We start from the raw sequence: 16,010 nt of genomic DNA, 5'->3' as shown, positions 1-16,010 counted from the left end.
GGCTTGCATTCCCACCGACAGTGTAGGAGGGTTCCCTTTCTCCGCATCCTCGCCAACATCTGTCGTTTCCTGACTTGTTAATTTTAGCCATTCTGACTGGTGTTGAGGTGGTATCTCATTGTGTCTTTGATTTGTATTTCCCTGATGCCGAGTAATGTTGAGCACTTTTTCATGTGTCTGTTGGCCATTTGGATGTCTTCTTTGCAGAAATGTCTGTTCATGTCTTCTGCCCATTTCTTGATTGGATTATTTGTTCTTTGGGTGTTGAGTTTGATAAGTTCTTGATAGATTTTGGATACTAGCCCTTTATCTGATATGTCATTTGCAAATATCTTCTCCCATTCTGTCGGTTGTCTTTTGGTTTTGTTGACTGTTTCCTTTGCTGTGCAAAAGCTTTTTATCTTGATAAAGTCCCACTAGTTCATTTTTACTTTTGTTTCCCTTGCCTTTGGAGACGTGTCTAGCAAGAAGTTGCTGCGGCTGAGGCCAAAGAGGTTGCTGCCTGTGTTCTCCTCTAGGATTTTGATGGATTCCTGTCTCACATTTAGGTCTTTCATCCATTTTGAGTCTATTTTTGTGTGTGGTGTGAGGAAATGGTCCAGTTTCATTCTTCTGCATGTGGCTGTCCAATTTTCACATGGGTATGTTCTTGCCGGGTGATACACGTCTCTCTCTTCAGAATTCACTGAGCCCTGGTTGTGCCCATGGTGGCGGGTGTAGTCAGTGGTCATGAAGGGCAGTGAGAAGCAGGAAAGACCCTGGAGCTGAAGCTCAAGGATGAGAATGGCAGGGACCTCACTGAGCTTACCCCAGCTTTTTCTTTTTCTTCCTCTCGTCTCTTGCCCCCAGGTCATACTTAGCAGGGCTGAGCCATCGGCTACCAGGACGGCAAATGGGTTGGTAGCCTGAGGTTTGGAGTAGGCAATTGTCCAGAAGTCCTTGAAGGCTGGTGGCAAGATGACCCAAGAAACAGCACATTGTCTCACCCTCTTCCTTCCTGATCCTGAAGCTTGGGGACTGAAGGGGGGGACTGGCATCCACCCTACTAGTGCTAAGTGCCCCAGGCTAGATGAGGGTCCCATCTATCACTGCTGGGGTGCCTGCCTGGAGATGGACCTTCTCATGTGGGCTTCAGGGTGGTAGTGGGAAGAAGTCAGAGTCATAGCTTCTGGAACTCTAGCTAGCTTCTAGAGGGCATTCCGGGAGCCACCCTTTCTCTGCAGTGATGCCTGCAGATGGCTTCTTAAAGTCCATGGACACAAAATCCCACCACTAAGTAGTCTTTTTTTTTTTTTTTTTAAGATTTTATTTATTTGACAGAGAAAGACACAGTGAGAGAGGGAACACCAACAGGAGAGTGGGAGAGGGAGAAGCAAGCTTCCCGCTGAGCAGGGAGTCCAATGTGGGGCTCGATTCCAGGACCCTGAGATCATAACCCAAGCGGAAGGCAGATGCTTAACGACTGAGCCACCCAGGCGCCCTAAGTAGTCTTTCTTAAGATTCTTCCTCTTTACTTTCTCTTTCAAAATGTAAATACCCCTAAAAGAGTAAAACATTTATAAACTCACACTTCTATAAGTGCCCCTGGGAGCAAAAGGAGACGAACAGCCGTTCTGGAGCCAGCAAGGGCCATTCAGGCAGAGAACATCTGTAGAGTGGCTCATGTATTTGCAAAGAAAGCTCTTTGGATTCTGACAATAACCCCATGAGGCTGCTAGGATGAGTATTATCATTTCCCCCTCTCACAGAGAAGAAAACCAAGGCTTGGAAAAGTGCCTTGGGCAAGCTGTCCAGATACTGTGCTCCTGCCATGTGAGCCACCTGCGATTTCTCCCCCTGGCCCCATCGGCCCTCGGAGGTGTGGCACAAATACCCTCAGCCCGGCCCTGCATGCTTTGAAATGTGCCCCCTCTCCCCGAGTGCCAGCCCTTCCCGGACTCAGAGATCACTTCCTTCCGTGCAGCCACCTTCTGTGTCAGGGCCTGTGCCAGGGGCTGGAGGACAGGGATGCTTCAGGCTGTTCTCCATGCTATGGGTCTAGGGGACCAGGTGCCCCATCTTGAGGTCAGACGACAGAGCACATGCCCACAGCGTGACTCATGGTACTTCTGTTTGCAAGAGGCCAAATTATATGTTATTAATAAAGCCTCCATGGCTGTCATAGCCATGGGGGCAGGGAGGGGAACAGCTTGCTCTGAGCCATGTCCAGTAACTGCAGCCGGGGGCCTGTCCGCCTCGTGTGGCTAGGGAAGCGGAGTGAAGCTAAAAGACCCCCAGGTCTGAAATGTCACCCCTGAGACCCCATTCACAGTGTTGTTCTACCATTCTACTCCCCTTTTGGAGCGTCTCTTAAAATGAGAACGTGCCATTTTCCCTATTGTCTGGAAATGCCCTTCCCTTCCCAGACTTATTTTTTTTTAAGATTTTATTTTTATTTTATTTTTATTTTTTTAAAGATTTTATTTATTTATTTGAGAGAGAGAGCATGAGGGGGGGGAGGGTCAGAGAGAGAGGCAGACTCCCCGCTGAGCAGGGAGCCCGATGCAGGACGGGAGCCCGATGCGGGACTCGATCCCGGGACTCCAGGATCATGACCTGAGCTGAAGGCAGTCGCTTAACCAACTGAGCCACCCAGGCGCCCTAAGATTTTATTTTTTTAATAAAAAAAAGATTTTATGTATTTATTTGTCAGAGAGAGAGAGAGAGAGCACAAGCAGGGGGAGCAGCAGAGGGAGAGGGAGAAGCAGACTCCCTGCTGAGTAGGGAGCCCGATGCGGGGCTCGATCCCAGGCCCTGGGATCATGACCTGAGCCGAAGGCAGACGCTTAACTGACTGAGCCACCCAGGTGCCCCTAAAGATTTTATTTATTTATTATTTGAGAGAGTGAGAGAGAGGGAGATTGAGAGTGGGGGAGGGGCAGGCAGAGAAGCAGATTCCCCAAGGAGCAGGGAGCCCATCGCAGGACTCGATCCCAGTACTGGGATCGTGACGTGAGCTGAAGGTAGATGCCTACTGGAATGATCCACCCAGGTGCCCTCTTCCCAGACTTGTTTAAGATCCAATTCAATGTCACCTCCTCTGCCAGAGTCAGTAACTTCCTCTCCCAACCTTTCCAAAGGCTTCCGTCAGCCTCTGAAGGACCATCATTCGGGCTACCTGGAGGGAAGCCGTGGTCTGGTCCCTGCCTGCCTTGTTCTGGTTGCTCAGTACGAACTCAGTGAATGAACACGCATTCAAGTATAAATGAAAGATCAACTCTACCTTCCGTCTGGATGGAGAGTAGAGATCACAAAGCCCTCTTCCCAGCCCTTCCCCGAGGTGCCTCTCTATGGCTTCCCCATTGCACACCTCTGTTCAGTGCACATTGCACATCTATATTTGTATGTGGGGTGTGCCCTGGCTGTGGGCGGTGGGTGGCTCTTCCATGGGTGACGTGAGCCCTGGGTGTGCCCTGTGTGGAAGCAGGGGGATGAGGGTGAGGACTTTGGGGACCAGGAAGCCCCAGGGCTAGGCCAGGACTGAGTGCTAGACAAGAAGAGCAGGTTGGGGTGGGAGCTATCTCTCAGCCCTCATTCTTGCTCCTTTCTTGGTCAGAGTGACCAGAAGCCACACACAGAGGTCTGGGGTCTGAAGAGCGCCAGGTACAGAGGGAGGACCCAACAAGGCCTTGACTCAGATCTCTGCCAGGAGGTAGGCTGAGCAGGTGAAGAGGCCCAATGGGAAGAATGCCCTGGGGACGGGTAGGTGCCTCAGGAGCGGCCGAGGGGCGCGGGAGGAAGACCCCGGCCCGGGACTTCTGGTTCCCGCCCTGCCCCCTCCTCATTAGGTCATCCCGCGCAAGTCAGGTCACCCCGGGGCGCCGCAGCAACTCGGTCTGCACAATGGGCCGAACAGCGAGCCCCGCCCGGGAGGGGAGGTAAGCGGCTGGCCCTGGCGCGTGGTCACCTGCAGAGGGCGCTCGGCGCGGCGGGGCCCGCCCGGACGCAGGGCCGCGGCCACCGAGGGCCGGCGCGACTCGGGGGAGGGGGCGGTGGGGGAGGGGACGGCCCGGGAAGTCCCCGCCCTGGGCCCGCTCGCCGCGGATCCCCGCTCCGGTCGCCGTCCCCTTCCTCCGCGGGTCGCCAGCGCCCGGGCCGTCCTCCCCGCTGCCAGGGGGGCCGGGCTCCGCGCAGGCGGGCGGGCGGGACACGCCGAGCCGGGGCCTCTGGGAGGAAGCGAGAGACGCCGGCAGCCGCGGGTGAAGGCCCAGCCGGCTCCGTCGCCCCTCGCCCCCGACCGGGCCGCTGTTCGGGGCGCGCGTGCTGCGGGGAGTTCGTCCCCGGACCCGGAGGACCGAGCGGGTGCGCTGAGCGGTGGGCATGCCGGCCGCCAACCCCCTTGGGCTCCGAAGCCAACGGGAACGGGGAGAGCTGTTTGGGACCCAGTTTGTGTGTGTGTGTGTCGGGGGGGGCGGGGAGCTCTGGCCCCGTGGGAGCACAGCCCCTGCACCCTTCCTGCGGCGCCCCCTCCTTTCCTCTCCGGCCCGCAGAGCTGGGGTGGTCTTTGGAAATTGCCCTCACCACCGCCCCACCGGCTCCGCGGGTCCCATCTTGAGGCAGTGGCCCTGGAGCCGGTTTGATCCCACTGAACTGGCTTTCCCGAGCTTCCTCAGCTTCCCAGGGCCCTCTCTTCACCCTTCTCCAGCCCCTGGGACCTCTGCTCCGAGCCCCAGCCCCTCCACTGGTTGGCCCTGCTGGCGGGTGGGCTCAGGGCAGCCGGTCTTCCAGAGCCTGTCCTGCCCTTAAGGAGCCACGTGCCAAATAGCAGCACGCTCCAGGTAAGGGGCATCAGGAGAGACTTCCCGGAAGAGGGGGCCTTTGAGCAGGGTCTTAAAAGATTGTGTAGCATTCCGATAGGGGAGTAAGGCCATTCCAGGCCCAAGAAAGTGTATGAACAGAGTCAGGGAAGTGTGGGCACGAATTTGGGGGGCCTGGCAAATGAGGTACAGGTTGGGGGCAAACTCCAAAAAACAGCTTGTGTGGGCGGTCAGGGGTTTTGGACCCTACAGGTAACCTAGGATTTTAGGGAGGTGATTGGTGGCTGGGATGAGGGATTGGAATGGGGTGGGGTGAGACTGAACGCGTTGGCTGGGAAGGAGAAGGAGGGTCCCCAGAAGTCCACAGAGGGTCTGAGGTAGCACAGGAGGGGCATAGGGACCATGCAATAGGACCAGGCTGGCAAAGCACTGCGAGAAGGAATCAGTAGGACTGTTTCAACTGTGTGATGGAGGGGAGAAGGTCTGAAGACCAGGAGGTCAGGTTCCTAGTCTAAATGTGTGATTGGGAAGATAGGCAGTAAAGTAACTAAAAGGGGAGGGGGTAAGGAGTGTATGGGTGGAGCTGAAAGCACAGGCAGGATAGCCATATGGAGATGTCAAGTAGGAAGTTCATTCTTCCGTTTATTTATTATTTATGCCAACCTCAAAGGCAGCTGACATAAAAGTCGCAGAGAAGATAAGATGATAAAATCATTAAAACTCAGCTAACAGGACCTGATAGCTGGGGGAAAAAAACACAGAGGAGAGTGGATAATTATTCTTTGAAAATGTAGGTTCAGAAAAGCCACTGAAAATGAACACAGGACTCCTCTGAGCTTGCTGGCAGCCAAGCAAAAAAAGGACACCTAAATAAAGCAGCAGTGCACTAGGGCTGGGACTCAGGAGAAAGGCAGCCATGAAGGCTCAGGGGGAGAGGGGGAGGGGGTAGGAGATAAAATGGCATCTGTCAAGTGGGGCATATAGGAGAAAGAGTCCATCCGAAGGCCGGCCAGGCCAGGGCGTTGGCACTGCTGATATTTAAGGAAGGGCTGTTGCTCCCCGAGGAGGAAGGCCTTTCTGTAGCCTGCACAGGGAGGTAGGGGTGGGAAGGGGTGTGTGTGTGTGTGTGTGTGTGTGTGTGTGTGTGTGTGTGTGGTCCCTTCACACAAGTCTTCTTGCAGGGGAACAGGACAGAAGGTGGTGTGCTAAGTGCCCTGGGCTCTCACCTTCTTCCCTACCATGAGGTGGGGCCGCCATTTGCCCAGGGCCTCTTGGGGCTCTGGTCTGGGAGGAGCGCTCCAGTCAGCAGGTGAGCTGGAAGCAGGGGTTTCTGTCTCTACCTCTCCTCTTCAGAGTCCAGATGGTGTCTCCAAGAGAGCAGGGATCCAGACACCAGGTGTTCTAGCCCTGGCTCTGTGATTCATGTGCTGTTGGCCTTGGCAAGTCACCTCACCTCTCTGAGGTTCCCTTTTTCCCATCCTAAACTAAGGAAGTCAAGCTAGATGATCTTCGAGGGTCCCTGTAGCTACACGAAGTCTAGGATCACTTGTCTGATCTCATTTTGCATTCGACAAATATTCATTGTGTGCTATGTGCCAGACCTTGTGCTAAGTTCTAAGTATGTAATTATAAACAAAAACAGATGTGGTCCCTGCTCTCATGGAGGGGGGTGGGGCAGAAATGAATGTTAATCAAATAATCATACAATGAGATATAAAACCGCATAGTAGCTGCCACAAAGGAGCAGTACGTGATGCGATGAGAACAAATGCCGGGGGATTTGATATAGACGCGAAGTCTGTGTGTTGGTGGGGTCTGGATGTTATTTCTTTCTTCACCTTTCTCTCTGCAGATGAACGAATCCCCTTCCTGATCCACTGGAGTTGGCCCCTTAAAGGGAAGCTTCCCATTGGGCTCCCTAGGTGAGGCCTCGGGGTCATGCCTTAGAACACATCTGGGCACAGCAGAGTAACCTGGGAAGGGTCAGGACTTGGAGAGGGCTTGACCCCCTCCGCCCCCCAGGGTGACGTTGGTTTTCTGGGAATGATGAGGGCAGAGTCAGCTACCAGGCCTCAGACAAAGTTGGTTTACTTTATCTACAGGACAAGTGACAAGGGCAGCCAGAGGGGGAGGATCTGTGGGGGAAGTGGGTGGAGGCTGGCAGTGGCCAGCCTGAGTTCCAGGGGGCGAGATCTCAGTCCCTGGGAAGGGTGTGAGAGTCAGACAAGGCTCTCGACTTGGGTATCCGGGGCCAGGCCTAGATCTCAGGGAGCTAGAAGTCCAGCAATTCAGACAGGCCTGGGCTCTGAGCCTGTCCAGAGGCTGAGCCCAGGAGCAAAGCCCCAGCTCATCCTTGCTCTCAGGGCCTTTGTACGTCACCGTGGAAGCTCAGCGGGCAGTGGTCCTCCATCAAGAAGCCATGGAAAGTTGTTCCAGGGCATCTCTGCATCGGGTAAAGGGACCGACTGCTCAGTCGGCCTGAGGGGAGGGGCTGGCTGGGATCCCAGTGGTGGGGGAGTGGGAGGTGGGGAGTTGGGTCTGGAGGGAGAAGCAGGCAGGAAGAAGGAGGCGTAGAGGATCCACTGCCATCATCCATCAGTGGGCAAACCCTACCCCCGTCGCCCATTGTCCACCTGTCCACGTCTCCCTTCCTGCAACACGTGTGCAGTGCATACTCACCCCTCTTACCATATGCAAAGCACTGGGAGGGATACATCATCCCTTCCCTCAGCAAACTGGGTCTAACAGTCAAGTGGAGATGGCGCACAGACAACCACAAAACCATTCAACCCAGTTTTGGCGGCACTTGTCTCGTGGCTTGCCCCTTTCCGCCATGGGGGTTCCAAACTTTCTGGACAGTCTGTTGTCTGAGAGAGTCCTGTATACATAGCACCGTCCTGGGTCTCTGTGTCCTGGTGCTGCACCTTGCTCTGTGGCCTGACCCTACCACCGCCCTGGCCAGCCCTAAGCTCCTGCATCTTGCAGCCCCTTTCCTTGACCCATTCCCCTTGCCTTCCCATCCAGAAGCTGTCCAGGGCCACCGCCGCAATCTGGCCGAGTGGTTCAGCCGGTTGCCCAGAGAAGAGCGCCAGTTCGGCCCGACCTTTGCACTGGACACGGTCCACGTAGACCCCGTGATCCGCGAGAGCACCCCGGATGAGCTGCTTCACCCATCGGCGCAGCTGGCCCTGGAGCACCAGCCCCCCCTGGCCGGGCTCCCCCCACTGGCCCTGTCTCAGCTCTTCGACCCCGATGCTTGTGGGCGCCGGGTGCAGACAGTGGTGCTGTACGGGACGGTGGGCACGGGGAAGGGCACGCTGGTGCGCAAGATGGTCCTGGACTGGTGTTACGGGCGGTTGCCGGCCTTCGAGCTGCTCATCCCCTTCTCCTGCGAGGACCTGTCCTCCCTGGGCTCTGCCCCAGCCTCCTTGTGCCAGCTCGTGGCTCAGCGCTACGCGTCCCTGAAGGAGACCCTGCCTCTGATGGCTGCTGCTGGGTCCCGCCTGCTCTTTGTGCTCCACGGCTTGGAGCGGCTCAACCTCGACTTCCGGTTAGCGGGAACAGGGCTTTGCAGTGACCCCGAGGAGCCAGGGGCACCAGCTGCCATCATTGTCAACCTGCTGCGCAAGTACATGCTGCCCGAGGTGAGCGGCCTCCCGCCCCGCCCCGCCGCTGCTGCCCCTAACTCGTCCCCTAAGGACGCTGGTGTCCCCAGCCCACGTGTTTATTGGGGTGGGAGCACAGGCTCTCTGCTACTCAGACCTGCCCCTCCACGTCCCGGCTGTGTGTCTTTGAGCAAGTCCCTCACTTCCCCAAGCTCTGTTTCCTTCTCTGCTGGAGCTATCCCGATCAAATGAGATCCTGCCCAGGAAGCACCTGGAGCAGGGCCCTGGGTCGCAGCGGGGGCTCGGGCATAGTTAGAATTACGGTGCTCATCCTCATCCTCATCCTCGGACGCTCGGTCTTCAGGGGCTCTCTGGGGAGTGAGGCAATCAGGACGCGAAGGCCCTCCTTAACCCTCAACCATGTGCTCCCCAGGCCAGCATTCTGGTGACTACCCGGCCCTCTGCCATCGGCCGAATCCCCAGCAAGTACGTGGGCCGCTATGGTGAGATCTGTGGCTTTTCTGATACCAACCTGCAGAAGCTCTATTTCCAGCTCCGCCTCAACCAGCCGGACTGCGGGAACGGAGCCCGGGGTGCGGGTGTCTCGGCCACGCCAGCTCAGCGTGACAGCCTGGTGCAGATGCTCTCCCGCAACCTGGAGGGGCACCACCAGATCGCTGCCGCCTGCTTCCTGCCCTCCTACTGCTGGCTTGTGTGTGCCACCTTGCACTTCCTGCATGCCCCCACGCCGCCCGGGCAGACCCTCACGAGCATTTACACCAGCTTCCTGCGGCTCAACTTCAGTGGGGAGATGCTGGACAGCACTGACCCCTCCAAGTTGTCCCTCATGGCCTATGCAGCCCGAACCGTGGGCAAGTTGGCCTACGAGGGGGTGTCCTCCCGCAAGACCTACTTCTCCGAAGAGGACGTCCGCGGCTGCCTGGAAGCTGGCCTCAAGACGGAAGAAGAGTTCCAGCTGCTGCATGTTTTCTGCCGGGATGCCCTGCGGTTTTTCCTGGCCCCGTGCGTGGAACCAGGGCACCGGGACACCTTTGTGTTCACTGTGCCTGCCATGCAGGAGTACCTGGCCGCCCTCTACATCGTGCTGGGTTTGCGTAAGACGACCCTGCAGCGGGTGGGCAAGGAGGTGGCCGAGCTCGTGGGCCGAGTCGGGGAGGACGTCAGCGTGGTCCTGGGCATCATGGCCAAGCTTCTGCCCCTGCGAGCCCTGCCTTTGCTCTTCAACCTGCTCAAGGTAACAGCCCCAGCACCCCAGGCTCTCAGCGCCACGCCCCCCCCCTTCACCTCTCCCAGGAGGCAACTGCTACTTCCCACATAGCCATGAATCCTCTTCTTGACTCTGGTTTCAGGTTTGGGCAATCTGGCTTTCCGTGGGATTGAGACACAAGGGAAGGGGAGAGAGAAACCACAGGCTGTGCAAGGCTTGAAGACTGGGAGGAGGATGGAAGGGCACAGGGCCTTTAATCATGTCCTGTGACCCTAATGACGATTGTAGTTTTGCATCTCCTCGTCTTTGTTGGCGGGAGGCGGGAGTCGCTACAGTCTAGGGTCTGTCCTCTGCTTTGCGGGCCCGGAAACTCCACTGTATCTGTTCCCCCAGAGGTGGTTAGACTCTGGGAGTGATGACTCATCCTAACGACATCACCAGAGACAAGTTTATAAAGCAGATGCCATTTTATTCATTTATACCAGGAGGATAAATGGCATTGGTAATTGACTTAGGACAGTGCAGGCCTGCTCCAGAATTCCAGTTACAGGCCTGAGGACTGTTATGAGCAGGACGGATATGCTAGGTTTTTGAGGGGAGGAAGGATCCACCCTCTGGTGATGTCTACCAGGTGCCTCGTAAATGAAATATTATTATGATTCCTTTTTAGATAAAGAAGCTGAGGCTCACAGGGGCCAAGTAATTCACCCAAGGTCACTCATATAGTGGAATAGCTGGGATCTGAGTCCAGGTTTTGTGATTCCGAACCCGGTGCTCTCTTGTCAAACTTTACTGATGTATTATGAATATTTCTCTTAAGCTTCGGTGCCTTGCTAGGTAACCCTGGTCCTCTCTAGGAATGTTCTGGTAACTCGTCTTGAGGAGGCAGAGCCCTGGTCAGTGCTGGCAAAATTTTAACAGGTTTTCCTTTGTGTAGGCAGCAAAGCATAGGGGTTAGGAACAGGGATTCAGTAATCCAGCTCCGTGGGTTCAAATCCAGGCACTGCCACTTACTAGCTGTGTGATCTTGGACGAATTACTTAACCTGTCTGTGCCTCCAAGTCCTTCTCTGTTAAATGAGGATAATACGATCTCTATCATGGGCCTAACATGAGGATTAAATGTATTCATTCTCAGGACCTGGCACGTAGTAAGTTCTATTTAAATGTTTGTTAAACATGAAAAACAGGCTCAGGCAGCCTGCCCCTTCTCCCATCATTGCCTCAGACAGGGGGGTAATGGCCATTGCTGAGGCCAGCCCACCTCTTTGAGGATGGGCTTGCCTGCTCTGGATTACAGTGAGAGGCTGTGGTCTCCTGACAGGGTTCACCCTATGGTTAGCACCACAACTCTGAGCCCCCTGGGAGGGAGGCTTGCCTAGCAGAGGACTAGTCCCATCTGTTTCTTCAGCCTGTTGACTCAGCTTCCCTGGGTGACATTTCTTCTTCTTTTTTTATTTTTTTAAAGATTTTTATTTATCTTTTTGACAGAGAGAGACATAGTGAGAGCAGGAACACAAGCAGGGGGAGTGGGAGAGGGAGAAGCAGACTTCCCGCAGAGCAGGGAGCCCGATGTGGGACTCGATCCCAGGACCCTGGGATCATGACCTGAGCCGAAGGCAGATGCTTAACGACTGAGCCACCCAGGCGCCCCGACATTTCTTCTTCTTGGTCACCAGGTGACTGTTGAGGGAGAAGCACTTGAAACTCCATGGCAGGAACCTCACCTATAAAAAAGTGAAAAAAACAAAACCAGTCATTAGGGAAGCTGCCACAAAATAGCCTCGTAACTCCTTGCCAGAGGTCTGGGCTCCTTCTTGCCTTTCGGCCCCAACACGAGGCTGGGTGCCGATGTCCCAAATCCGCCCAAACATTAATTTCTCCAACAAATATTTGAACACCTGCTGTGTGCCAGGCACTGTGTTAGATTCTGAGGAAGGAAAAATGAACAGAACTCCAGTTTCTGCCCTCTCTGGTCCTCCAGTAAGAGCACAAACAGGTCACCATAACCATGTAATTTAAAGTTGTGGTAAGTGCCTAGAAAGTGAAGTTCCAGGTGCTGTGAAAGTATATAAGTGGGGGAGCTGGTTTGGGGGGAGTGGATAGGGAAAACCTCTCTGCAGGAAGGACATTTAATCTGATCCCTGAAGGATCAGCCAGGAGAAGAACTGGGGAGGGGGGCAGCACCCCAGGCAGAGAGTACAGCTTTGAAGGAAGAGAACTGTCAAAAAAAAAAAAAAAAAAAATCCTAATAGTGAGAAAAGCCAAAAGCACAGAAGCAGAGTGTGTGAGTGTGAGAGGTCTGTAGATGGAGGCCGCGTGGCTGGCAGGAACCAGATCCTGCAGGGCCTCCAAGGAACAGGAGCGATGTCAGTCATCGTTGCTGGGATGACCCTGGTGTTGTGGAGGATGGGGATGTCTTCGCAGCCCCTAGCCGGGTACCAAACAAAATGCACAGCAGATGCTTATTCCTTCCCACCACTGGGCTTGCAAATGTAAGGGGTGTTTGGGAAAAAGAATTTCCTAAGGGCCCATGTGTATGGCACAAGTATTGAGAGGTGAGTCTGGAAAGGTCAAATTGGGGCCAAATCATGACACATTTTCTCTTCCACATGGGCATTGGGGAGCCATGGCAGGTGCTGCAGCGGGGGGGAGTCGTATGATCAAAGGGTGCTGCGGGTTTGGGATGGATGGGGAGGCCGGAGCGGGCAGGGAGAGTGCGCCTTCGGCTGAGCTTCAGAGGCTGAGTGGACACATGCGAGGCTGCAGCTCCTTCCCTGCGCGCTCTCCCAGGTGGTGCCACAAGTGTTTGGGCGCATGGTGGGTAAGAGCCGCGAGGCGGTGGCCCAGGCCATGGTGCTGGAGATGTTCCGAGAGGAGGATTACTACAACGACGACGTCCTGGACCAGATGGGTGCCAGTATCCTGGGTGTGGAGGGCCCGCGGCGGCACCCGGACGAGCCTCCCGAGGATGAGGTCTTTGAGCTCTTCCCCATGTTCATGGCGGGGCTCCTCTCTGAGCACAACCGGGCCATGCTGGCTCAGCTAGGCCGCCCCATCAAGACCCTGGATGCCCTGGAGAACGCCCAGGCCATCAAGAAGAAGCTGGGCAAGCTGGGCCGGCAGGTGCTGCCCCCGTCCGAGCTCCTTGACCACCTCTTCTTCCACTACGAGTTCCAGAATCAGCGCTTCTCCGCCGAGGTGCTCAGCTCCCTGCGCCAGCTCAACCTGGCGGGTGTGCGCATGACGCCCCTCAAGTGCACGGTGGTGGCGGCCGTCCTGGGCAGCGGAAGGCATGCCCTGGACGAGGTGAACTTGGCCTCATGTCAGCTGGACCCTGCTGGGCTGCACACACTCATGCCTGTCTTCCTGCGTGCCCGGAAGCTGGGGTGAGGACCCGTCTTCAGGCAACGGGCCTGAAGACTGGAAAGGGTTGGGGGTGAAGGGGCGGGAAGAGAAGGTCCTAGGGAGACCAAAGGTGGGGAGGAAGGAGCAGGGGGTGGGATGAAGAAGTCTGGTGTGTGTGGAGGTGATGAGCAATGGGAGGGAGGGCACGGTGGGTGGATAGGCTCCATGCTGAGCTCCTGCCTTGCTTTTCCCCTTCCCTCCGGCCACCTGCTGTTCCAGCTTGCAACTCAACAGCCTGGGCCCCGAAGCCTGCAGTGTCCTCCGGGACCTGCTGCTGCATGACCAGTGCCAGATGACCACCCTGCGGTGAGTGTTTCTGTCGGGGGGCCTGGAGGGAGGTTCTGGCCATCCTGGTGGCAGGCTGAAGTCAAGGGTGCGCTCACATCTGGCGCTGGCCCACCTGTACTCTGGTAAAGGGGGTGGAGCCTAGACCCCGGCCTGCCCCCTCCCCCCAGGTCCAGTACAAGCAGCAGGGTAAAGGAACGATGCTGCCAGGAATAGGGGCTCAGAAAGCCTCTCAAGCGGCTAAAACCAGCGTGGGGGGGGTGGTGGTAGGGGGGGATGATCCCCAGGCCGATTGCCTGGTAACAGTGCCACGGATGCCCTCCCAGGATGTTCCCTGTGGCCTCGCAAGGATGACCCTAATGCTGGGCGCTCAGTAGATGCTTCCAAAGCGCTGACCCATTTACTAGGAACCCAGAAGCCTGGTTGGAGGAAGGGGAGGTGAATGGGGAGGGGGAGGGCCCCGGGGCAGGGGCATCTGGGGGGCAGGTAAGAAAAGGAGGAAGAGGAGAAATAGTAACGATGAAGAGAGGGGAGTCAAGGGAGGAGGAGAAGCCGGCTCCCACCCCGCTCTCCTTCCGCTGCCGTGCACACCGCACCCCTGCTTCTTCCTTCTCTTCTCCTGGCCCACATTTCTTTAGGGGCTCACCTTCACCCCAGGCTGTGTGTCCTTTGGGTCCGGGTCCTGACATCTACTGCAGGGGCACCTGCCATCGTCCCTCATAACCTCGGGGTGTTTGTGACTATAGGCTGTCCAACAACCCGCTGACAGCGGCTGGTGTGGCCCTGCTGGTGGAGGGGCTGGTGGGGAACAGCTCGCTGACGCATCTGTCCCTGCTGCACACGGGCCTCGGGGACGAGGGCCTGCAGCTGCTGGCTGCCCAGCTGGACCGTAATCAACAGCTACAGGAGCTGAACGTGGCCTACAACGCTGCTGGCGACACAGCGGCCCTGGCCCTGGCCCAGGCTGCCCGGGACCACCCTTCCCTGGAGCTGCTGCAGTAAGTCTGGCCCCTGGGCCCACCGCCCCACCCTGGCCAGAAGCTGTTCCCAGCCCTCCGGCTCTCCGCCCTGTCTCCACCGCCTTTTTCCTGCCCTACGGCCTGTCCTCTGCCCCTGCCTTCTCGAGGATCTTCGTGGACCGGCTTCCGAATCAACCCACCCCTCTGTGATTGGCCCTTACCCTGCCCGGGTCCCCTACTGCCGTTTCTCTTAGGGTCCTGGTGGCCCCGTTCTCACTGTCCCTGGTCCTGCTGAATTCAGGTGTCATCCCTGCCTCCTGTTGGCCACCACCCTCCGTCTCTGGCTCACTGCAGACACTTGCCCCATCACTTCCGTAGCCAGGGCATGAGTTATGAGAATCCACTCTCCATCCAGCACCCTCTGCCCTCTATCTCAGAGCTCTGCTGAGTGGCCTCTTCTCTTCTCTCTCCTCCTAGCCTCTACTTCAATGAGCTGAGCTCAGAGGGCCGCCAGGCCCTGCGGGACTTGAGCGGCACTGCTAAAGGGGGCGCTCGGGTCGTGGTGTCGCTGACAGAGGGGACAGTGGTGTCCGAGTACTGGTCGGTGATCCTTAGTGAAGTCCAGCGGAACCTCAACAGCTGGGATCGGGGCCGCGTCCGGCGTCACCTTGACCTTCTGCTTCGTGATCTGGAAGACAGCCGAGGGGCCACCCTTAACCCCTGGCGCAAGGCCCAGCTGCTGCGAGTGGAGGGTGAGGTCAGGGCCCTCCTGGAGCAGCTGGGAAGCCCGGGAAGCTGAAGCAGGGGCGGCAGTCACCTAGCTGTGTGACCCTGCCCCATGATCCTTCCCTCTGTGGCCTCCTGGTTTGCGCTACTGCTTCCAGAAAGGTCCCTCTGGGGCTGCAGGTGAAGAGATGGGTTCTCAGGTGTCCCATGTCCACCCATGGCTCCCAAGTCTGGAATTTCCAGGGTCATGAAACAGGCCTCCTCTCCGTTCTGCGAGGAAGACTGAGAAAGTCTCCTTCAGGTGGCATTTTGGTGGCCACTTGCCCTGCCGCGCAGCCAGCCTGGCCTCTCTCCTCTCGGGAGCTTCTGATTATGCCACCAGGGGGCGCACTTCTTAAGTCGCCTTTGCCAAAGGTGCGCCATCCAGCTGTGTCCGCGGGCCTGCCCCTTCTGCCTTGCTGCTCTTCCGAGGACCCTGAGGATGCCCGCAGCCACTTTCCTCTCGCTTTGGTGCCTTCCCCCTCCCTCCCCGTCCCCTTCCTCACCACCGTACCTGGGCTCGGTGGCTCTGAGGGCCATGTGCACTGCCGTGCTTCCATTAAAAGCTATGTCTTCACCTACTGTGGCCTCCTCCTTGCCTGGTGCTTTCAAGAAAGGGTACTGTTTTTGGTCATTGTGGTAAACTATTGACCACTTTCTGTTGCAGGTGGTTCTCGGCACTAGGTTCAGAGGCAGTGAGGGCCGAGGTGAGGGGGGGCATGAATAAGATCCTGGGGGTGGGCGGAGGCCATGCTGGGCCGTAGGACTCCTATCACCTTTTCCAACATACTTATCCCAGGCTCGGAATTACAGTCACGAGCAGGCGATCTGCCTTTGTCTGCCCAGAGCAGAAGCCCAGACAGCAGCGGAGTCTCCAGAGGAAGCCCGGGGCCCAGGAATGGGGGCAGGAGGAACACGCAGACTTCCCCAGAGGAGAAGACTGTCCTCCCGTTAACCATTACCCC

At 56.8% G+C, this 16,010-nt stretch overlaps 1 protein-coding gene across 2 annotated transcripts; it reads left to right on the top strand.

Moving 5' to 3' along the window:
• Positions 1-4,013: 4,013 nt before the first annotated feature.
• On the top strand, positions 4,014-15,626 carry NLRX1 (NLR family member X1). 2 transcript variants are annotated; one of them, XM_045894858.3, is made up of 10 exons: positions 4,014-4,341; positions 5,978-6,105; positions 6,649-6,718; positions 7,160-7,248; positions 7,821-8,440; positions 8,835-9,656; positions 12,422-13,017; positions 13,256-13,342; positions 14,068-14,319; positions 14,758-15,626. In XM_045894858.3, the coding sequence occupies exons 2-10, from the start codon at positions 6,036-6,038 to the stop codon at positions 15,077-15,079; spliced, it is 2,928 nt and encodes a 975-aa protein (XP_045750814.1). In that variant the 5' UTR covers positions 4,014-4,341; positions 5,978-6,035; the 3' UTR covers positions 15,080-15,626. The 2 variants fall into 2 exon arrangements, with proteins under 2 accessions (XP_045750814.1, XP_045750812.1); XM_045894856.3 differs by having other exon boundaries at positions 4,014-4,817.
• The last annotated feature ends 384 nt before the right edge of the window (positions 15,627-16,010 follow it).

Source organism: Mirounga angustirostris, unplaced genomic scaffold, assembly GCF_029215605.1.
Source record: "Mirounga angustirostris isolate CCGP_5_RB_7025 unplaced genomic scaffold, mMirAng1.0.hap1 SCAF_13, whole genome shotgun sequence".
Lineage (NCBI taxonomy): Eukaryota > Metazoa > Chordata > Mammalia > Carnivora > Phocidae > Mirounga > Mirounga angustirostris.
The sequence above is the reverse complement of the archived record's forward strand: the minus strand, read 5'-3'. Positions and strand labels throughout refer to the sequence as shown.

Coding starts and splice junctions, on each gene's coding strand:
- NLRX1 (XM_045894858.3), top strand. CDS start 6,036: ATGAGGTGGGGCCGCCATTTGCCCAGGGCCTCTTGGGGCTCTGGTCTG. Junction 6,719..7,159: donor CTTCCCATTGGGCTCCCTAG/GTGAGGCCTCGG, acceptor CCTTGCTCTCAG/GGCCTTTGTACGTCACCGTG. Junction 8,441..8,834: donor GCAAGTACATGCTGCCCGAG/GTGAGCGGCCTC, acceptor TGTGCTCCCCAG/GCCAGCATTCTGGTGACTAC.